This window comes from Balaenoptera musculus, chromosome 8 (genome assembly GCF_009873245.2).
Source record: "Balaenoptera musculus isolate JJ_BM4_2016_0621 chromosome 8, mBalMus1.pri.v3, whole genome shotgun sequence".
Lineage (NCBI taxonomy): Eukaryota > Metazoa > Chordata > Mammalia > Artiodactyla > Balaenopteridae > Balaenoptera > Balaenoptera musculus.
The window spans coordinates 71282922-71306752 of NC_045792.1; the positions used below are offsets into that span (position 1 = coordinate 71282922).

Here is a 23831-nt window from a genome sequence, read left to right on the forward strand (position 1 = left end):
GTGTAAATTGCTTCAAAGTGCTCTTTTTGGCAGTAAGGTATTTCATCTAAACTTGGTTTGGAAGCAGTATCTTCATTGAAAAAGTTTCTGTTTATTTAAGTGTTAGTAGGTTGCTTGGGGCAGAGAGCTCTAGGTAATGGGTTCACACTACCATTAGTCACCCATTTAGTGAGACAAAGCCCCTTCATCTCTGTTTCCCTTATGAAGAAGACAAGCCATGAGGCCCACTTTTTAAGAATACAAGATCTCTATTATGTAGGTATATTTTGACATTTCCAGCTCCAACTTATTATGAAAATCTTCAAAGTTACAGAAAAGTTTAAAGAATAGTACAATGTATACGTGTATATTGTATCTCATCTAAATATTAGTTATTTTGCCATATTTGCTTTTTTATGTGAGTGTACACTTTGACTGCTTATAACATTATGACACCAAGAAAATTTTAATAAATATCCAGACCATTGTTGCATTTCCCCAGTTGTCCAAAGTTTTTTATAGCTGTGATTTTTTTTTTTTAACCAATACCTAGTCTAGGTTCATGTATGTAGTTGTAGTCTCTTTAGTCTGTTCTTTAAGAGTATGGGCTTGTAGAATATCACACATTCTGATTTTGTCTGATGGTCTCCTCAAGGTTTTGTTTAATTTTTTTCCTGTATACCTGTATTTCTTATAAATTAAAAGTCAGGTCTACAGGCTTGATTATACTCAAGTTAAACATTTTCAGCAAGAACAACACATAAGTGGTGGTGTTGCTATTCTGTCACCTCAGAAAGCCCATAGTGTCAGGTTGTTCCATTTTTAATGAGGCTAAGTTTGATCACTTGGTTAAAGTGCTGACACCTGATCTCTCAAATGTAAAATTACGTATTTTCCTTCGCAATTAGTAATTAAGCCATGGGCTATGTTTTGGAGTTTTTTGAATCATGACAAATCATTTTTATTAATGATAATGTCAGTTGGAAGCAGGTGTTCAGGGTGGATTCAGGACTCTGAGTTGGCTGTTTAGAAAGTTTTAAAGAAAGCTGCCCAGTTGAGTGGAAACCAAAGCCCTTTAGTATCCATAGGTGGAAGCAGTGGGTGAGAAGTGCCACACAAAAAGGATACTGAAGAAGGAAGCCAAGTGTTAGCAGTGAATTTGTTGAACCATGCTCTGGTTATATGGGGTTATTTGAGAAGTGTATATTTCTGCTGAAGCATCAAGATTGGAATAGGGCAACTAAAGCCCAAAGGAAGCCTGAGTCTTCTTGAGAGAAGTAACTTATTGTATGGCTTTCCACAGTGTGAGTGTCCTCATCTAACTAGCCTCATGCTTCTTTTTAGGCCAGAAAATCAGTCCAGAAGGAAAAGCTAAAATTCAACTTCAGCTGGTCCTGCATGCAGGGGACACAACTAACTTCCATTTTTCCAATGAAAGCACAGCAGTGAAAGAGCGAGATGCAGTGAAAGACCTTCTTCAGCAGTTGCTGCCCAAATTCAAGAGGAAAGCAAATAAAGAACTGGAAGAGAAAAACAGGTGAAGGAGGGAAAGAACAGCCTTTTAAAGAGATGCTAGGTTCTCACCAGTCAAGTAATAGTTTATTTCTCACCCCTTGTGCTTTGACAGTGTAGTTTAGGAAAATTTGGGCTTTGTTATCTTTACCTTTACCTTTACCTTTGGTTATTAACTTTAGCATCTTACTAGCATTATTATTTAGCATTAACTTTAACTTATTTAGCATTAACTTTAGCATTTTACTAGCTTTGGCTTTCGACAGATTAGATAAACTCAGACGAACTGCCTCAAGCCTAACGTCTGATTAGGAACAGAACTGCGATTCGAAGGTGCTAATAAGGTCCCTTAATTCTCTAGTTCTCTGTCACAGAAAAGATACTAAACCATTAGAAATGTGTTTGTGAATAAGAAACCTGAAAGAAGTCATACTGTAAAAAAGTTGAGAAAACATCTAACATAATGAGAATTTCTGATAAGATGAATTATTTTTCTGTGCTTATGGCTCCAGGTGCTTATCACCATGAAAAACTAGTTGCTAGAAAATCTCTCTTCCCCATTCACCTTTTTGTGAAGGAGAATACAGTACAGTACAAATACAGCCTTTGTATCACTGGAATATAGGGATGAATAAGACCCAATCCATGCCCTCAAAGCGTTTAGCCTTTGCTTTTTCAGACTGACTTCTGTTTATCTGCACTTACGTTTGTTCCTCCAAAAATGTTTTTTTGCTTTTAATTACTAACAAATGAACTAAATGACCTCTGCCGCTCAGCCATCACAAAATGAAAGTTGGGTGTTTCATGTGGCTAAAGTCTTTTTTGAATGTTACCTAAATGGTGTTCTATTCTAAAAGTTCAATATGTTCGATATATTCTATCACCAGAATGCTGCAAGAAGACCCTGTTTTGTTTCAGCTTTATAAAGACCTTGTTGTGAGTCAAGTGATCAGTGCTGAGGAATTCTGGGCCAATCGTTTAAATGTGAATGCAACAGAGAGTTCTTCCACGTCTAATCATAAGCAGGATGTTGGCATTTCTGCAGCATTTCTGGTATGTGACCCTTCTAGATTTCTAAAGGGAAAAAAAAACATGGTATATGTGTTAACGATGCCATTTCTTTTGTAAAATTTAGCATTTTCTTCAAGTAAATTAATGGATACTTCAGTATCCATGGTATTCTTCTAAAATAATTTTTTAAATACATACAGTATCTTTTTTAATTTATATATTTTTTGCCAATGGTATTTTCTTAGTTTTTTGGACTTGACCCTAGTATGCTGGAAATCAAATGGACTTTTGAAAAAGAATCTTTTAGCAATTGGACTAATGCTTATTTCCCTTAATACTTTTAAATTTAGGGCTTTCAGCTACCTTTTTTTTAATGATTGCAATATTTTACTTATAATGCAAAGTTTAAATGTATAATGACCACCATGTTATAAAAAAGTAAGATCTCTAAAATGTATCTTAAGAGGAAAATTGAGACTACCTTATGTGTGGAATTAGAAAGTGAAATTCAGTCTATACTCTGGTAAAACCAAAGCAGTATTTATACATTTAACAAAAATTTGAGTACCAGTTAAATGTTTGGCATCTTTCTTAGTGCTTAGCAGTGAATTGAATTAATAAGGCCTTCTTAAAGAAACCAGTCAGATAATATTTAACTACTTAGTAACCAAATAGTTAAATATTTGGTAACTGTATAAGTTTTATGTTAAAGCTCCACTAGATATCTGCCTTTGGCCACACTTAAATGTGCCTATTTGACCATGTTGTATTTTCAAAAAACAGACTTTACAGTTCACTAAAATTATGTGAAACCAGCTCAGGCTTCTGTGAGCCCTGTCTCTATGCCAAAAGCATAGGTGAGGGACTTATCTCTGTCTCTGTATTTCATTCAGAGAGTCTGTTTTTCCACCTTTGTCCAATGTCCATTGGGTTCTTAGACATCTTCCCCCAATATTCTAACAAATACAGATATATATGTGGTCTTTATTTTAGGCTGATGTCCGGCCCCAAACAGATGGATGTAATGGTCTGAGATACAATTTAACAACTGATATCATTGAGTCCATATTTAGGACCTATCCAGCAGGTAAGAAAAATCAGTTCTTTCAGATAGTTAAAATATTTGTTTGGATGAATTCAGTAATGTATCATTGAAAAACAAAAGGCTTTACCTTTATTCCTGATGAAGTGCTATAAAATATGTAAAGTACGTTATCCAGTGCCTGACATGTGGTAGATACTAATGGCTTAGCATATAATGTGCTGTCATCAATCCATTGGTATGATGACTTTCCCATTCTTTCCACCGGTGGTTCTTAAACTTTTTTTTTCTTTAATATTTAAGTTATTTTTTCTTTTTATGTATATTTTTTTAAATTAATTTATTTATTTATTTTATTTTTGGCTGTGTTGGGTCTTTTTTTTTTTTTTTTTTTTTTTTTTTTTTTTTTTTTTTTTTTTTTTTTTTAATTTATTTATCAGTAATAGTGGCTCACGGGCTTAGTTGCTCCGTGGCATGTGGGATCTTCCCAGACCAGGGCCCGAACCCGTGTCTCCTGCATTGGCAGGCAGATTCTCAACCACTGCGCCACCAGGGAAGCCCTGCATCGGGTCTTAGTTGCGGCGCATGGGCTCTTCGTTGCAGCGTGCAGGCTTCTCTCTAGTTGTGGCCTGCTGATTTTTCTCTCTCTAGTTGTGGTGCGCGGGCTCCAGAGCACATGGGCTCCAGAGTGTGTGGGCCCTGTAGTTTGTGGCACAGGGGCTCTCTAGTTGAGGTGTGCGGGCTCAGTAGTTGCAGCACGCAGGCTTAGTTGCCCCGCAGCATGTGGGATCTTAGTTCCCCGACCAAGGATCAAACCTCCGTCCCCTGCCCCTGCATTGGAAGGCGGATTCTCTACCACTGGACCACCAGGGAAGTCCCTAAACTTTATATACCCTTTAACATACATGAGTAAGATGACATGCTCCAGAGGCATCAATAAATGAGTCTCTGCAGCACTAACTCAGATCATCCTTCATGCTGCCTCCCTTGCGGAAATCATCCTAAAAGTATAAATGTTTTGATTCTAGCTCTAGTGATTTATGATGTGCAGCCAAGGTTGAGAGCAGCTGCTTCAGTCATTCTTCTAACTAAACAAAGCTCTCAAGCCATACACTATTCTCTCTTTCTACTTCCTCACTCCTGCCCCTTTAGTCCTTAGGAAACATCTCTCTCCCACAGGACTTAGCTCAAGCATCACTTCATTGCCACTTCTGTAAAATCCTGACTGTCTTAGGCAGATATAAGCCCCCTCCCCACTCCTTCCATAGGGCCCTGTTTCTTACCACATTATAATGTAATTATTTTCTTATCTTTCTGATAATAACATAATTATGTAGTGTTTACTATGTGCCAGACACCATTCTAAGGCCTTTATGTATGTTAACTCATTTAATCATCACAGATAGTACCTATGAAGCAGGTACTATCATTACCCCCATATTACAGATGAGGAAGCCAAGATAAAGAAAGATTAAGTAATTTGTCCAGCATCACACAGACAGTAAGTGGCAGACCTAGAATTTTAAACTTAGGCTCTCCAGCTTAAGAGACCTAAACCTCTTAATCTCTTTGCTTATTGAACAATGTAAGCATCTGGAGTGCCAAACTGATAGTCCAGTGGGTTATGGAGATCTTAATTTCCCCAGCACCTAACACGGTGCCTTGGATTAAAAGTGTCCATGTATAAGTGATCAAATAAGCAGACTCAGGTCTCACTCCAAGAAGCTTGGTGTTTCCACTAACACTTTGAAACTTGTTAATTTTCTTGGTACACAGTAAGGTTTTGTGGGGCTTCCCTCGTGGTCCAGTGGTTAAGACTCCGCACTCCCAACGCAGGAGGCCCGGGTTCGATCCCTAGTCAGGGAACTAGATCCCGCGTGCTGCAACGACAATCCTGCGTGCCTCAACTAAGACCCGGCACAGCCAAATAAATAAATATTCAAAATAAGGTTTTGTTTGTAATTTGTTAAGATTCATAAAGGTAGTGCCTCACCTAATCTCTCAAGTTATATTTTATATTTATGATTATTATATACAGTTTGTAGAGTTGAATACTTTCATAATCTAGTTTTGCTATTAGTCTATTTTGAAACTAATTTCAGAGGTTTTAAGAATTGGAAATTCAGTATGTAACTATTATGGGTTTTTTTCACAGTAAAAATGAAATATGCAGAAAACGTTCCCCACAACATGACAGAAAAGGAATTCTGGACACGTTTCTTTCAGTCCCATTATTTTCACAGGGACCGGCTGAATACTGGGTCAAAGGACCTCTTTGCAGAATGTGCCAAAATAGATGAAAAAGGTAACTGTTTATCCTTGACACACTCTAGCCTTTATTTATTTATTTATTTATTTTTATTTTTATTATTTTTTTAAAGACACATTTATTCAGCGTCATGATCAGACTATTACATTTAGCAATCAACAGCATGGGTAAAAAAAAAAAAAAAAAAATCTACATTAAAACCGTTTGTTGGAATGCTTTACACTTTCCACAGAACAGAAACTAAAATAACCTGTTATACAATTAGTCACAAATATAGTCCTCGAGTTTTTTTGCCCGTACACATGAGTATTGTCTAAAACATGTCTTCTTTGTAGCAGCTAGGCCCTGCGACCAGTGTGCTTGGCTGAGTTCACAAATCTCTTGTAACCTGTAGCTTCCCTGTCACTTCTCTGGCTCTCCTCTCCTGCTAAGCTTTGTTTCCTGGCAGTAATCAAAACCTTCTGCCACTGCCATAGCTACTGCTGCTGCTGGAACCACCTTGGTTTCGGGGTTTGGCAAAGTATTGGCCTCCACCACCATAGGGGCCAGAACTTCTGCCTCCAAAGTTTCCTCCTTTCATGGGTCCAAAATTTGAAGATTGATTGTTGTAACTGCCAAAATCATTGTAGCTTCCACCACCTCCAAAATTGATTCCATCATTACCAAATCCATTATAGCCATCCCCACTGCCACCATATCCACCACCACCGTGGCTGCCACCAAAGCCACCTCAACCACTGAAGTTTCCTCCACGACCAAAGTTGTCATTCCCACCAAAACCGCCTCCACGACCACCACCAAAATTTCCAGAACCACTTCGACCTCTTTGGCTGGATGAGGCACTAGCCATCTCTTGCTGAGATGGGCTTTCCTTCCTTCACAGTTGTGGCCATTCGCAGTGTGGTATTTCTGAATGACAGTCTTGTCTACAGAGTCATGGTCATCCAAGGTTACGAAAGCAGAGCCTCTGTTTTTGCCACTGCCTCGGTCAGTCATGATTTCAATGGCTTCAGTTTTCCCGTACTGTTCAAAATAATCTCTTAGGTGATGTTCTTCAGTGTCTTCTTTAATTCCACCAACAAAAATCTTTTTCACGGTTAAGTGGGCACCAGGTCTTTGAGAGTCTTCTCTTGAGACGGCCTCTTTGGTTCCCCAGCTCTTCCATCCGCCTCGTGTGGCCTTGCATTCATGGCCGCATCCACCTCCTCCACAGTGGCATATGTGACAAACCCGAAGCCTCTGGAGCGCTTGGTGTTTGGATCCCTCATTACCACACAATCTGTGAGCGTTTCCCACTGCTCAAAATGGCTCCTCAGACTCTCCTGGGTTGTTTCAAAGCTCAAACCTCCGATGAAGAGCTTCCGCAGCTGTTCGGGCTCTTTGTGTGACTCTGACTTAAACATGACGGCAGTGGCGGGGTGGGTGGGTGGGGGAGACGTCAACGATGCTTACTCGGCGGCGTCCATGGGCAGAAAGCACACTCAAGCATTTAATTTGCTGCTCTCATCATTAATGCTGTTAGTGAATTTTTTTATTTCTGAGAAAGGAAAACTTGATCAACTTTTTGTTTCATTGATTTTCTAGGGTTAAAAACAATGGTTTCATTAGGAGTGAAAAACCCACTACTTGATTTGACAGCTTTGGAAGATAAACCATTAGATGAGGTAAGTAGTAGTAAAAGGATTTACGAGAGAAAACAGTCTTTTCCTAGTCTTCAACATTTGTATGAATTTAAAATTGCCTTGAGTATAGATATTCTACTTGTGAGAAGGTAAAACAAACAAAATACTGTTATTTGGAGTGGTTTATCAAAAGTGCTTTTCAAGAGCACTGTTTATTATTAAGATTGCCTTGGAGAACCGAAATTTCCATATGAGTTGGTAAAACATTTTTTAAAAGAATTTTCTAGCTCCCCCATCAACAGTTGCCTAGGTATTAATGAAGGTTTAACACGATGTTTTTTATGCTGTATCTAACAATCTAAATAAATGTGACTAAATATTCGTATACAGGGAAAAGTTAACAAACATTGTTGGTTGCCCACTATTTGCCAAATCTTGAGCACAGTCATGACCCTTACCCTATATTAGCCCCAATATGTTTCAACAGCTAGACCATCAAGTATGAGCTACCTACCTCAGCATCGTGACTCCAGACTGAGAAGTTTATACAGTCACAGAGAAATAGGTGATCCCTTCTGATCAAGGCTAATTCTATCCCTGCCTCTATCTTCTAGGCTAGGAAGGAACCTGCTTTCCTCAGGTATTCTCTTGACACTGTTACCTTTTAATTTTCTTGCCCTTCCTTTGGCTCCTATTCTGTTGGCCATATACACATGCTCATTCCTTCCTTCCCCCCCCCCCACCTTTTTCCTCTTAGTGTATGCGTGCACCAGGTGAGAAAACCAATGTTAAAATTGTGTCCTAAAAAAAAAAAAAATCGTGTCCTATAGTCTAAATTATTAAATTAACAGAAGGTAATCCTTGGTGTCCCAGTGAGTTATTTCCCTAATGAAATTCAGTTGTTTTCTTGAAAATTCTCAGCATTCAGTCACTTCCTTGGTGAATCTCAACACGTTACAAACGTGGCCCTCTTTAATCACCTGGAGAAAATAAAGCTTAAGATACAGCTTAAGGGACTTCTCTGGCGGTCCAGTGGTTAAGACTCCGCGCTTCCAGTGCAGGGGGCGTGGGTTCAGTCCCTGGTCGGGGAGCTAAGATTCCACATGCTGCGCAGCGTGGCCAAAAAAATGGTGGTATGTTATGCATACCTTTCTTCACTTTTCCTGTTATCACTATCAGTCTGAGCTAAATATACCACACAGTTGTTAAGTACATAGACTTACCTGGCTTAAACTGTAGTTTATAAACATTTTTCTAAGTTTTCTTGTAAAATGAGGTTAATAGTTCTGACCTTGGAGAGGGGTAGCAAAATTGGAGAGATGTTGTTTAAGGGTACAGACTTGCAACTAGTGTTCCCTTGTATGAATATATAAAAATTTATATAACCAGTCCTTTTAATTAAAATGTTGGTTGATTCAGTTGTTCCTTTAATGCCTCTTTTTCCCATATCATCCTCTAGTAGTTCTGTCCCAGGATACAGACTTGGGCCTCCTTGTAAATACATTCTTTCCATTCCATTGCTTCAAATTCGAATTATGTAATGATGACTCCCAGTTAGTCCTGGTCTGTCTAACCCCAGAACTCCAAAATCATATACCCAACTCCCTACTTGATATCTTCACTTAGGTAGTTCACAGACACCCTTCAACATAACATGTCCAAAATGGAACCTTTGTTTCCCATTCTCAAAAACCTATTTCTTCCTGGGTCTTCCGTATGTCAGTTTAAAAAAAAAACCATTACCATGGACTCAGTTACTCAAGCCAAAACCTAGGAGTCTCCTTGATTCCTCCCCTTTCTTCCCCTCCAACATTCAGTTGATCAACAAGTACTCTACAACACATCTCTGATCTGTCTACATCTCCTCTGTCTCCATAGACACTTACACCCTCTTGCTTTTAGGGTACCGTTGCTTCATTGCTTGCATTAACCTCCTAATTGATCTTCTTATTTCAACTTTTGTTCCCTATAGTTTATTCTTCCCTAGCAGTAAGAGTTACAAATCAGATCATAATGCCCCCCTTATGTAAAAATCTTCAGTGGTTTCTCATTGAACTTAGAATAAAATCAAAACTCCTACCATGCTCTTCTTGATTTGGCCTCTGCCTACTTCTCCCTCAGTTGGGGCTGTTTCCACTCGATTCGTGCTCCAAACATAATTGCCTTCTTTAAGGTCCATATCAAGCTTTTTCTACCTCAGGGCCTTTGCACTTGCTGTTCCTTCTTCCTGCTCTTCTGCCTAACTAGCTTCTACCCATCTTTTGGACATCTGTTCTTATGTTACTTCTTCAGTGAGACCTTCCCTAACCTCCCTATCTAAAGTATCTCCTCCCATTCCAGTCACTACACTATGTCTTTATTTTCTCCATTTCTTTTCTTTATTTTCTTCATAGCATCTGTCACTTTCAAAAGTGGTCTCATTTTTACCTTGTTTTACTTGTCAGTTGTCAGTCTTCTATCAGTAGACTGTAAGTTCCATGAGGCTGACTGTTCCTATTACTGGCCTATCCCCATCACATAGGAGGTATTAGGCACTCAGTAATTATTTGATAAATGAATGAATGGCATATGAGTCTTTTTATGATCTTTCTCATACCTCTTTAACCTTATGTCTCACCAATCCCTGGCCCACCCTTCATTCCAGGTATACCGAACTACATACAAACCTATGACACAATATGTATTACATTACTTCTATACCTTTGTTTAGTTTCCTCTTCCTGAAGTGTCTCCATTTTTGCCTTGCAAGCACCTATTCATCTTATGGTGCTCCATGAAGCTTTTTTGAACCTACCCTACCCTCCCTGCACCCCACTCTGGTGGGAGTGACCATTTCTTCTTTCGTAGCCCCTATGAGTTTTAACTAAGTGTACTGGCTTACAGCCCAGCGTCCCACTAACTAGTATTTTAATCTAGATCCAAAATTGCTCTTCAGGAAAAAAATGCAGCACTTAACAGTTAAGGTATTTTTGTGATACTAAAAGCAGTTAGTAGTATTTCTTCATTTTTTGTGTGTATAATGTCACTTATTTTTAAATGTTTACCTGTAAGTATTTGATAATGCTCAGAATTAATAAAGTCCTGTCATCCAGAAAGTTTTTTCAGCTCAACATGTCTCTCATAATAGATAAGAAAACCAGAAGTTTCTTTTAATTTTTAATCTGCTAAATTGTTTCTCACAGGGCTATGGCATTTCCTCTGTGCCATCTACTTCTAATTCTAAATCCATAAGAGAGAATAGTAATGCTGCCATCATCAAGAGATTTAACCATCACAGTGCCATGGTCCTGGCAGCAGGTCTCAGGAAACAGTTAAGTACACACGCTAAGATGCAGTAACTGGGTTTTCCATGATAGCCAGATGGAGTTTTGTTGTTGTTCTGCCTGTGGTTTTCAACATTAATTTTTTTTCCTTTGTTTTCAGAGAAGCACAAAAGGAGCAAAATGGCGAGCCCAGCAGCATTGATGGAAATTCTGGAGATGTAGATTGCTTTCAGCCAGCAGTAAAAAGGGTATGGGTAAAAAGTCTGGGACATTTACGGCTCACATTTCTCCAGATACCTTATGTAACTGCTAGTACCTTATGTTGACCCTTGATCAGTTCAGATGACTCAGTTCCTTCTGACCAAGATGTTAAGCATTTGGCTTAAATTGTAGAACATTTTAAAGAGAACTTCCTCAGTTTTGGCTTGCCAACCTGCTTTCCATGGACTCAAGTCTGTTAACTGTTTTTATTGTTCTGTTTTATTTTTTTCCTTCACCTGTAGACACACACACATATTAACATACAGTTTTATTTTCTGGGAAAGAGTATTCAACAAAGACAATATGACAGAAAGAAAAAACTAAAGGTTAGTGTATGTGATTTTAAAAGATAAGATTGGCCCTCATGTTAAACCTGGCATTTCAGAACTGGAAATATCTTTCATTAAATACTGAAAAGGGGTTGTGGGGGAATATGAACAGTAACCTACTTGTATATTTCTTCTCTCCCTGCAACTTTGCCAAGCTTTGCTATCCCTCAGATTTTTTAAGTTCTCCCTCCCTAGTTATAAAAATAAGTTATGATAAAGCTTACTTAGAGTGCAATCAGGCAATATGTATTAAATTTTTAAAGGTTTATACCCTTAATTCCACTTCTGGACAGTATTCCACTTTGGACATTTATTTTTTAAAAAAATAAAGATGTGTGCAAAGATTCAGATACAAATGCTCATGGCAGTATTATAATTGAGAAAATAGCAACCATCCTAATATCCGTGATACATCCATACAATGGAGATTGATGCATGCAGCAATTAATGGCTTTTTAAAAGGATTAATGGTATGTTGAATTAAAAAGAGTTCACATATACCATGCGATAGTTCAGTTCATTAAAATTAAATTCAAGAAACCATTTTTGAGTTGCCTTACATGCCATATTAGGTGGTGGGAAACAAAAAAGAATAAGATTGGGTTCTTGTCCTCAAAGAATTTAGTGTCTACAGGTAAAACAAAATCAAAAGGATAATTATAAAACAATTTAAAGTATAGTAATTGTGTGATTTACAATAGGAACCAAAGAGTGAGCAAGTAGATAAAGTTCGCAGAACAGACTAATATGATATAATTAAGTTTATGATTTTTAAAAGGGAATTATGGGCGAGTCTTATTTTATATATTTCAGTCACTTAATATGTTTCTACAGGGATATACACCTTTAAAATTAACAAAGTCAGTAAGATATTTCTTTTCTGAACTAAGCAAAGTGAATCTAAAATGTAAGAGATGCTAAAGAAGAAATCTAGGAAGTGATGCTTTTCTTTGCAATATTGCACTAAGTACCCGTGATTCTTGGTAGTGAAAGAATTGTCAAAAATCATTGTGTGAATTTTCACAATATTCAATGATAAACTGACTCTAGATATTTTTTCAAGTCAATAGTTGTCTGCTGTGTGTTCTGCAAGGGATTTATAGAATGAGAGATCCAGAAGTATTAATAGACAGAGTCCTTATATTCATGGAGCTTTCAGTTAAGTATGAAAGTTAGGTGAATAACTAGGCCTTGGCAGAGGCTTGGGATTTGGATTTATATAAGAGGTTAGGTTGGGACATGACTTGGGTAAGGCAACAGCAGGGGTAGAAATCAGCTTGACATATGGGAAAGGTAATGAAGACATCAGCATGCCTTGAAGTTGGCTCAAGGGTGTAGAGCTGAGAAAGTAATAAAAGCTTAGGCTGAGTCTAGGTAAGGTGGGACTGATTGATGTGTTACTCTGAATAGCATGCTGAGGTCAGATTTGTTCCTATACTACAAGAGGACTATTCAGACTCTTAACATAGGGGCAATTTAAAATACTGTTTTCAGATTGATCTTTTTTGAGATATATTTAATATCTTAAACATTTTGATCCTAGTCTGGGAAGCTACAGATGAGAGCTAACCAGATGAATTCCATAGCTCTGTAGGGATGAAATATTGTAAAGTTGTTTTCCCAAATGTTTACATAGATTGTCAACATGTGTCTTATAATTAATGTATTTATATTATAAGGCTATAGAAATATAGCATTTTGTTACTAGTCCAGGAGAAAACACATTAGTAAAACCAAAATAAAGAATCCAGAAGTAAACCCAAATATTTACATGGAGGGATTAAATACATATATGATAAACATGACATTTCAGAATCAGTGGGGAAAGACATTATTCTACAAATGGTGTTAGGGGGACTGATTAATAATTTAATATTAAAAAAAACCCCCAGATTCCCTACCTTACTCCTTATTTCAAAATAAATTCTAAGTGGATCAAAGATTTAAGCAAAAAATTAACCCACAGAAAGAATAAGCATAAAGGGAGTAATTAAAATTGAAAAACACCAAATTGGAAGAAAAGTATTTGCAACACATGTAAAAAAATTAATTTTATTTATTTGGGGGGAAAAATAGTAAAATACACATTTTCATCTACCAGATTTTCAAATATTAAAGGTTCAGTAATGCTCAGTTTGGTCAGAGTGTGGGAAAACAGGTACTCTGTGTAAGTGGATGGTGAAAAAATGGGTTCAGCTATTTGTAGAGCAGTCATGTCTAGGAAGTGAGACTCATTTTGGGAAGACTTCATATTTTACCCTCTGTACAGTTTTGCTTTTTCATTCATGTTCATTACTTTTGTAAGAGAACTTTACAATAAAAAGTGTTGTGTTGATAATTATAGGCGAAGTTACAAGAGTCCATTGAATATGAAGACTTGGGAAAAAATAATTCCATAAAAACAATTGCACTAAACCTCAAGAAGTCAGATAGGTAAGTTTGGTGACTAATATTAAATTAACTTGAGACAGAATAGTTTTGTATCACAAGTCATTGCAGAATATATTCTGCAAGTATAGAACTCAAGTTTTAATCAGTTTATTACCATAAAATACAGTATCTTATTTCCTTAAAAATTTACTTTGTGCATCTCAGGAAAGGATCCTAAATGATGGAAGCCAAGAAAATAAATTTTTGGCTATCTGTGCTGTTTTCTTCCTATTGCCCTTACAGGAATTAAATTATTTTATTGAAATATCTTTAACTCTTTACTTTGGGGAGAATGTTGTCTTGAGACTGCTAAAATATTTGAAAGACAAATGTTGAGCACCTTTATTCTGTGTGATTAGTAATTTCTTCTTTGCTAATCTTCAGGTATTATCATGGTCCAACTCCAATCCAGTCACTACAGTATGCAACAAGTCAGGACATTATTAATTCTTTTCAAAGTATTAGACAAGAAATGGAAGCTTATACACCCAAATTAACTCAGGTAGGTGACTTGTACTGTTTGAAAAACAGAATTCCCATTCTGTTTTCTCAGTTTATGAGCACATTCAAATTGAACTGTAAAACTAATACTTTAATAGGGTTTAAAGACATATTTCTGCTTAATAAATTGAAAAAGTCAGAGGTAGAGAAAAGAGGTATTTGGCATACCTGAAGATAAGATGATGATGAAAAGTAAGATAATGAGTTTTGTGATTGCTGACTTTTTCCTTCCATATGCACAGTTTTATTGGAAAAATCTCCCAGATTTCCCAAAATTTCTGGACATCACTCTCTAGATACTCTTTATTTTTCCCTGCCCTTGTACATACTTCAGTGGATCAGCAAGTTCTGTCAGTTCAGTATTTCTTGACTCCATTACCTTGATTTAGGCAAACCTGACTGGTTTTCTACATTGCCACTGCAAGTTATCTTGCTAAAAACATGATTCTGATCACATCACTCTGCAGCTTAAAAACCTTTACTGCCTCCCTTTGCTTTGTTTCCACAGTAATTGTCAGGATGTCCTTGTCTGACATGCCAAGCTCTGTAATCTGGCTGTAACCCACATCTCCAGTCCCAGCTCCAGCCATGTCTCCACCGTTCCCTTCCCCACATAACCAAGAGTCCTATACTCCAACCTAACACACTATAAACTACCCAGAGTTTTTTAATCATGTCATCCTCATGCTTCCTGTACTTTTGCTCATGCTTTCTCTCTTTTTAGAATGCCCTTTGCCTGTGTCTGGGGAACTAATAATAATAATTCAAGACAGCTCAAATTCCATTGCCTCTGTAAAGCAATCCTCAACGTGCCCAGTAATGAGTTATTTTTTCTCTTTTCTTTGTTTTCATAAACACTGAGACACTGAATTCATACTGTACTGTAGTGCTTATCACATATTGGGACTTACTTTTTGCTTTTTATTTTGAAATAATCTCAGATTTACAAAAAGTTACAAAAGTTTTCTGACCCATTTTGAGAGTAGATCCCTTTACAGCTAAATATTTCAGTCCATATTTCCTAAAACAAGACATTCTCATAAATAACACAGTATGGTTATAGAAACAATAAGTTAACATTGATAAAGTATTATTATCTAACCTGTAGGTCTTACAAAAATTTCACCAATTGTACCACTAATGTCCCTATAGTAAAAGAAAACCTTTATTTTTGGTCCAGCCTCCAAGTCAGGTGCATGAATTGCATTCAGTTCTCATGTCTCTTTAGTCTCCTTTAAAATGGAGTAGTTTTTCAATCTTTGTCTTTCATGACCTTGGTGTTTGAAGAGTACAAGCCAGTTTTTTGTAGAATGCCCTCACTTTCAGTTTCTCTATTTTCTCGTGAGTGTATTTCATGTTATGCGTTTTTGGCAAAAATACCACCAGAATGATTGTGCATCATATCAGGAAGCACATATGTATTTTTCCTAACTTGCAATATTAATGTTTGATCACTTGGTTAAGGCACTATCTACCTGGTTTCTCCGCCAAAAACTTACTATTTTTCCCTTTGTAATTAGTAAGTATCATGTGGGGAGACACTTAAATTTTTTATTTCCCATCAAACTTTTACCCACTAGCATTTTAGAATCTGTTGATAATTGCTGAAAACAGTTATTGCCATGGTGGTGGTTAAATGGTGATTTTCTAATTCTATCCTCCCGTCAGTTGACCTTCTGAGCTTCCCTTCCTGTCTCCTGTATTTATTTATTTACATTTATTTATTTATAAGCATGGATTTTTATATTATTCTATGGGTTATAAATTGTTGCTATCAGTTTTTTCTTTTTTTAAACTAAGGTATAACTTACCTACAGTAAAATATACCTTTTCAGGCTATTCCTTGATTTTCAGTGTGCATGTACAGTTGTGTAATCACCAACACGATATAAAACAGTTTTGTCAACCCAAAAAAATGTACCCTTGCCCCTTTGTAGTCAGATGCTTCCCATGCCATTTACACTGGCTCCGATATGTTTCTGACAATATCTTCATCAATTTTTGAGCACCTCCTTACTTCATGGCGCAATGAGATAGGTGTTCCAAATTTATCTTATCCTTTCCCTGCCCAGCCACAGAATCTTCCTTTAAGTGTTTAGATTTAGAAACAAAGATGTGAGTACTAGGTGTACTCATTACTGTTGGGATGTCATTTGCTACTGGTTTCATTGTCCCCTCAGTGGACAGAGCAAGGAAATACGTGTTGTACATACTTATGCTCACGTAACAACACGGGATTGTTTGACTACATCTTTCCTTCTAGACTATACTTGTCCAACATCTGGCCCTTGGGCCAAAGTAGGTCCACCTAACTTTTTTAAGCTGTGGTCAGTCTTAAATATTTAGATTCTTCCGCACACCCCTAAAAAAGTGATTTCATTATCTGAGACACATGAAGAGGTTATCTGCCCTCGGATGTGTATACCTGAGTGTAGCCAGTGACTAGTTGGCAAGCTCAGCAGTCACTGAAACTTCTGGTTACAATGCATTATAACATTTCTAACAAAAGGAAATAGGAATAAAGTGAACATTCATGTCCCCTTGACTCATAGTTGTCCTGTAATGTGCTCTTTACACCAAGTTAAATATTTTTTTCATCCAGCCCATACACACATAGATTTCTACTTGTAAAAACTCCACTGAGACACACTAAACCTGCGCTTGAGCTATTCAGCAAACGATTTGTTCCTCTCCATGGCTAGCCCTTGGTACTTGTTAGGCACTCAATGAAGAGATAGATCAGTCATGTCCCTAAGTGTTGATACGGATACAGTGGGGAATGTGGAGTTTTTTCCCCTTTTGGCTAGGTGTATTCACTTCCTTGAAAAATGACAAATGATATATTTCTGCTTTGCTGGATTTTCTTATGTCAGCTGCCAGTAAGGATTTAACATTTGTTTTATTGTCTTTTTTTTTCTTTCCTTAAACTCAGTTTTACCTTCAGTGCTAAGAGTTCATAAGTTAAGTTGGTACTTAAGTAAGGGCTTGGCTAAGACAGAGAAAGACGAATATTACATGATATCACGTCTATGTAGAATCTAAAAAATAGTACAGGGACTTCCCTGGTGGCACAGTGGTTAAGAATCCTCCTGCCAATGCAGGGGACACATGTTCGAGCCCTGGTCCAGGAAGATCCCACATGCCGTGGAGCAACTAAGCCCATGCGCCACAACTGATAAGCCCGCGTGCCACAACTACTGAAGCCCACGCACCTAGAGCCCATGCTCCGCAACAAGAGAAACCACCGCAATGAGAAGCACGTGCACAGCAATGAAGAGTAGCCCCCAATCACGGCAACTAGAGAAAGCCCGCATGCAGCAACTAAGACCCAACACAGCCATAAATAAATAAATAGATAAATAAATAACTCACTCCCAATCTTTAAAAAAAAAAAATAGTACAAATGAACTTATTTACAAAACAGAAACAGACTCACAGACTTAGAAAACAAACTTACGGTTACCAAAGGAGAAGGAGGGGTGGTGGGCAGGGATAAATTGGGAGTATGGGATTAACAGATACACACTACCATATAGAAAGTAGGTAAACAACAAGAATTTACTGCACAGGGAGCTATATTCAGTATCTTGTGGTAAACAATAATGGAAAATAATCAAAAAAGGAGTATAGATATATACATATATATGTGTAACTGAATCACTGTACACCTGAAACTAGCACAATATTGTAAATCAACTATACTTTAAAAAAGGCGGGGGGGGGGGCTTGACTAGACAAAAGCGTGTGTATTTTGAGGTACCTATGGACTTGCCTGGTATTCCTGGAAGATTGGTAGGTATTCTGTTTCTACACATACTGTGTTTCTAGCCTCATGGAAAGTGGTTCACTCTGGTTGCTATAACTTATTTATTTATACAGGAATGAAGACTTACTGGACATTTTGCTATAGAACTGAAATGTTAAGTAAAAAAGATGGGCAAAAAAGAGAGAAACCACTTTTTGTGTCTTAATTTCTTTCAGGTTCTCTCAAGCAGTGCTGCCAGTAGTACCATCACAGCACTGTCACCTGGAGGAGCACTGATGCAGGGAGGGACACAGCAAGCCATAAACCGTATGTGCTGGACCTCCTGTTGCTGTCCCTTTACCTAAATAACCTCAAAAGAGCAATTTGAGAAGAGTGCTAAGTTTTATTGGTTTCTCTTTGGGACATTTCTGGGATTTTTGTTTTGTTTTTATGCATCCAGATCCTGAAGCATATTTAGACAAGAGCTTATGTCTCAGTATTATTTTAATATTACAAACAGTGGCACATTGCTGTGTCACACTAGTAATGTGTGACATTGCTAGTCACACATTTTTTTTCCTCTCCTACCTCTTAAAGCAAAACCTGGAAATTCCTCCAAAACCCCAAGGAAATTTAAATTCTGTGGTCTGTCGGCCACAAAATCAGTAACTTGTCTCAGAATAGCACATCCTGGTTTAGTATTGGTAGAGTGTGCATTCAGATTTATTCTCTGAGTTGTCATTCTTTCAGAGACTACACACATGGGAAAATAGCTTTTATCCTATGGACCACTTTTTCTTTTGCAGAGATGGTGCCAAATGATATTCAGTCTGAATTGAAACACCTGTATGTGGCTGTTGGGGAACTTCTACGGCACTTCTGGTCCTGCTTTCCTGTTAATACGCCATTCCTAGAAGAAAAGGTCAGAACCGATTCCAAACACAGCCAGCTGTTGTGGTAGTGTAACTTAGTGAAGTGTTATCTTGAAGTTGGAAAATTGTATTGAATGTTTACCATGTGCCAAACACTACTTTGCATATATTGTTTCATTAAGCCTCACAGCATCCTGATGGAGTAGGTATTGACACCCATTTTGTATACGAAGAAAACTGAGATCCAGACCAGTTCCATAACTTATAATCGTGCATCTTAAAAGTTAACTGAATCACTTTGCTATGCACCAGAAACTAACACAACATTGTAAATCAACTATAATTCAATTAAAAAAGAAGTAGTAATAGCTTTACTATATAGATTGCTGTTATAAACAGTCTTTAAGAGAAAGATAAATACCCCATTTAAAATAATAGGCAAAACTCTTTGAACAGGCGATTCACTAAAGAATGCAAGTGGCCCAATAAATCTAAGAGGAAATTTTCATACTCAGTATTCAAATAAATTATCTTTAAAGCTACATAAATGCATTTTTCATCTATAATTTGTAAAAGGATAAAAAACTTAGAATGATCAGTGATGGCCAAGTTGCTAAGAAGAGAGTCCTTTCTTCCACTACAAGTACTACCTTTGTAAAACGTGCTTTGACCCAGAAATTCAACATTTAGAAATTTAACCTAAGGAAATAATTAAGAATGAATGTATGCAAATATTGAGCCATAGAGATGTTTCTCTACCACTGTCTGTGTAGAAATGGTCTAAATATCTACCAGAAGGGGATTGGTTAAAGATACATCCATTTTAAATGATGACTTAGTATTTAATGACTTAAAGATGTTCTCATTAAACCAAGTGGAATTTTAAAACAGTGTATACTATATGTTTTCTACATATGCATTTATACACATGCACAAAAAACATCAGGAAGGATATGAATTATAAACCAAAGGAATCTAAATATATTCGATATTGCTTCTCTGCCTGGTGGAGCCAGTTAATCTTAAAAAAAAAAAAAAAAAAGAAGAAAGAAAAAGAAACCTTATGTGTGTTTTTCTCTTGATCCCTGTAGGTTCTTTGAGAGTCTGTAATTCATTATTTCTCTCTTTTTTTAGGTAGTGAAAATGAAAAGTAATTTGGAACGATTCCAAGTTACAAAACTCTGCCCATTCCAAGAAAAAATTCGGAGACAGTATTTAAGCACAAATGTAAGGCAACAATTTAATTTTGGCCTAATAGTTTTCTCTGTGTAGTAAAATGATGAAATTAACTTTGTTTTCCTGTAAATGAGTATATATGTTGTTTTGTTTTCTGTTACTGGGAATACTGGGGGTTATTTTGGTTTTTTTAAGGCTGCTTTTTTTTTTTTTTTTTTTTAAGAGCATTTATTTATTTTATTTTTGACAGCATCAGGTCTTAGTTGCAGCACGCGGGATCTTCGTTGAGGCATGCGGGATCTTTCGTTGCGGCGCCGCGGGCTCTTCCTTGCGGTGCACGGGATTCTCTCTAGTTGTGGTGCGTGGGCTCTGTAGTTTGCGGCACGCAGGCTCTGTAGTTGCGGCGCACGGGCTTAGTTGCCCGGTGGCATGTGGGATCTTAGTTCCCTGACCATGGGTCAAACCTGTGTCCCCTGCATTGTAAGGCGGATTCTTTACCACTGGACCACGAGGGAAGTCCCAGGAATACTGTTTTTTAATTGTAAAATGTATCATACATTCAGAAGTGTATGAAATACATTTGCTCTTTTAAATAGTAAAACAAGTATCTGTGTACCCACCAATCATGGTAAAAATAGAACCAGTACCCTGAGTGTCCCTGTCCCACTCTCTCAAGGCCATAACTAACCAGGATTTGTAATAATCACCTCCATGCTTTTCTTTATAGATTTACAACCTATATGTATGTTCCTAAAGGTATTAATTTTGAAAACCTGAGTAGCAACTACAAATGTAGCAATGCAAAGAAAGGTAGAATTGCCATTCTATGAAAGTAAGCTGAACAGTTCCTGGATTATGGTCTGCCTTCAGCTTCCCTGTTTGACAGCAGGGCAGTGGGTAAGGCAGTGAGAAGTGTCACCTTATGCCCAGGATTTTTAGCGTTGTTTTTAATGCAAGGCTAGAGCAACCACACAAGATTGTTTCTCTGTGTGTTAATGCAAGTCTTCTCAGAGATGACAGGGAAAAAAATAGTATGTACAAACTTAGAGTTCAGTGTTTCAGTAAGTAGGGTAATCAAAACAGTTTTACAGTTGAAAGTTGAAAAATCTTCATCAGTAATATTTTTAGTAAGTTTTTATTCCCTAAACATTCTAAGTGGTTTTTCTTAAAATATAACAATGTTATTTATAATCAGAAAAGAAGCTTGAAGTGTCTTCCCACAACAGAGCAAGGGTGACAAATAGATTTCAGTTTATGTGCCTTCTCAATTGATTGTAACTGCCTGGAGCACTGTAGTAAAAAGGATTCTGAGGCCATGTGCAGCCTTACAGGAGGCTGTGGCGTTCACCTCTTCTAACGGGTTCTGTGGAACCCCTGCAGCCTATGGAGCAGTGTAGTTTCCAGACAGAAGTAAATAACATAACGCTCCCCCTTGTGCACGTGCATGCGCGCGCACACACACACACAGTGATAACAGGTGTGGGAAATAACAGTTTTTTTTTTTTTTTAACTACCTCAGATTGGATCTAAGTTATTGGCATGCAACAAGGATTTAGGACTCCCTGGTCTCTGTCCCCATACTGCCAAAATTGACTTGCAGACTTTTTATAAGACTTTTACTTCCAACCATGTAAATTACACTATCCACTTCCGAGGAAACAGATAATCCAAAGACATTCTGCCTTAGGAGTCTTTATCAGCTTAGATCAGTGTGGTCCTGTTGACTTCTAGTTATGTCTGTGATGAGGGTAAAATTTTTTTCTACTCAAGATACGTAGTCCCGACCTAAGGCGTGACATAGTACTTGTGTGAAGCTTTGAGACCATTTAGATTTTTCTGTAATCTGCTGAGTTACATTGAAATCCTGAAGTCTTAGACCTGGAAAAGACCCTAGAGAACATAGAAAAGTGCTTCACAGGGTTGGCTGTGCAGCAGAATTAAGTGGAGGAGCTTTTGAAAATCAAAAGATTCCTGGGTCTCATCCCAGACCTGCTGCCTCAGAATCTTCAGGGGAGTGGGGCATTTTTCAAATTTTCTCTGAGTTAGTGTTGATGCCACCCTCTTGACCTTAGTCAAGAGACTAATGTTTAAATCTAGAAATCACCAGTTTAGTTCACCTTTCTCATTTGACAAAAGAAACTAAAGCCTAGAACACAGGATTTCATGTTGTCCTATGACTGGTTAATGACAGGACAGACATACAGTGCAGGCAAAGCAGGTGAATTTCCAGCCTCTACTATACCCCACCATCCCTCTTACCTTTCTATACAAAATGTGTCTGATAACACCTTCACAGAGGGCTTGCATGTTGCCTCTTTGGAGAAATAAAAAAGAGCTTGGGAACAACACTGAAGTATGTGCCAGATCTGGATCAGAAGTAGTAACTTCCCCAGCCTTTACCCCATTGTTGCCTAAGTGTCTTGCTATGTTTTTCAGTTGGTAAGTCACATAGAGGAGATGCTCCAGACAGCTTACAACAAGCTCCACACGTGGCAGTCACGGCGTCTGATGAAGAAAACGTGAAGTGTCCGTGGCTCTCACAGGTTCTGTGAGACTGAGAGAACTGTGACCTGCAGTGACTCTGGAAACCTGGCCTGTCAGACATGCAGGTGATCACACAGAAGTGACAAGAAATATCTGTACCATGCCGACTCTTGGAGCTGATGCTATTGTACTTGCACATTAAGAACTGAAAAGAAGGGAACTATGATTAAAAGCTAGGGAGGTAAATTAAGGCAGAACCAAAATGAGCTAAGTTGCAAATATATATATATATATATATATATATATTTTAAAAAGACACTGTTTACAGCAGTTACTCAGGAACTGCTTTTGATTCACATTAAGCTGCTTTCAGGAATCTAAAAAAAAAAAAAAAAACTTTTTAAAAGGGTGCATTGATAAAATCTGAGGATTTTTGGTTTTGTTTTGTTATTGTATAAATTTTTTTTCCTAAGTTTATGGCACAGGGTACACCTTAAGTATTTCTCCTCCATCTTCCACTTGTATCCTTAAATTTTGCTGAATTCTAGTTGTACCTTACATCAGCAAGTTAAAGAGAGTACTTTAAAATAAAGCAGAGGGAGACTGTTGCTCAGCCATCCAGAAACAGTTGTAGTCAGAAGACATCATTGGTCCTGTGTTTCCTACGGAAATAAGAAACAATAAATATTGCACTGAATGTTTGTGGTTTGGAGTCCCTAAATGATAAAGAGGGGACATATTTGCAGAAAGTCGTGTGGGGTTTTTATGCAGAATTTTGTCAGAGGACAATGCGCTGCATGTTTTTCTTTGAGTGCAAATGTACATTGCTAAGATTTTTTTTTAAGATGGCATGTGCTTTGAAAAGAAATTGCATTTTTAAGAGTTTAAAAATCTTATGAGTGAGAGATATAAGAAATCTTACTTATTTTCACCTCTTTAGAAAAAATAAAAGATGTTTCTCATATCTCTTTTTCTCCAGTATCTGACTGTTACTGTCCTTGGCGAATTGATAATCATTGCATAGTGACTGCAAAGCCTAAATGCAAAAAAAAAAAAAAAAAAAAAAAAAAAAAGATATGTTCTTGTTTTTGGAATCTGTGCCATATTTTGTTCCTGATAGTATCAACTCACCGTTTATCTAAGACTTTAGATGGCTTGTATTAAAAATCACAGAAAAAAGTAAAACTTTTTATAGATACTCTTTTAACTGTAACACATCTTGTGGATTCTCCTTATGTGTGGTGCTTACTTGGGTGGGCTGCTCGAGGGCTACTCTTTTTTTTTTAAGCCATTATACAAGCTGTTTATCTTTCAACAGGTCGAAAACCTGTTCAG

General features: G+C 37.4%; 1 protein-coding gene and 1 pseudogene across 2 annotated transcripts in view; one reads left to right on the forward strand and one right to left on the reverse strand.

The window, feature by feature from the left end:
- The window catches only part of GTF2H1 (general transcription factor IIH subunit 1), a 33631-nt gene extending 10062 nt beyond the window's left edge, over positions 1–23569 (forward strand). Inside the window, exons 3-16 of one of the 2 annotated variants that reach the window (XM_036859480.1) lie at positions 1324–1516; positions 2379–2544; positions 3496–3589; positions 5700–5849; positions 7398–7477; positions 10618–10745; positions 10859–10946; positions 11202–11285; positions 13633–13721; positions 14103–14220; positions 18201–18291; positions 18771–18886; positions 19971–20063; positions 22449–23569. In XM_036859480.1, coding sequence (XP_036715375.1) covers positions 1324–1516; positions 2379–2544; positions 3496–3589; positions 5700–5849; positions 7398–7477; positions 10618–10745; positions 10859–10946; positions 11202–11285; positions 13633–13721; positions 14103–14220; positions 18201–18291; positions 18771–18886; positions 19971–20063; positions 22449–22535 — 1577 coding nt within the window. In that variant the 3' untranslated portion in view covers positions 22536–23569. The remainder of the gene's footprint in view (positions 1–1323; positions 1517–2378; positions 2545–3495; positions 3590–5699; positions 5850–7397; positions 7478–10617; positions 10746–10858; positions 10947–11201; positions 11286–13632; positions 13722–14102; positions 14221–18200; positions 18292–18770; positions 18887–19970; positions 20064–22448) is intronic. The other variant, XM_036859481.1, reaches the window with a different exon arrangement.
- LOC118898837 lies at positions 6198–17238 on the reverse strand (annotated as a pseudogene).
- Positions 23570–23831: the final 262 nt, after the last annotated feature.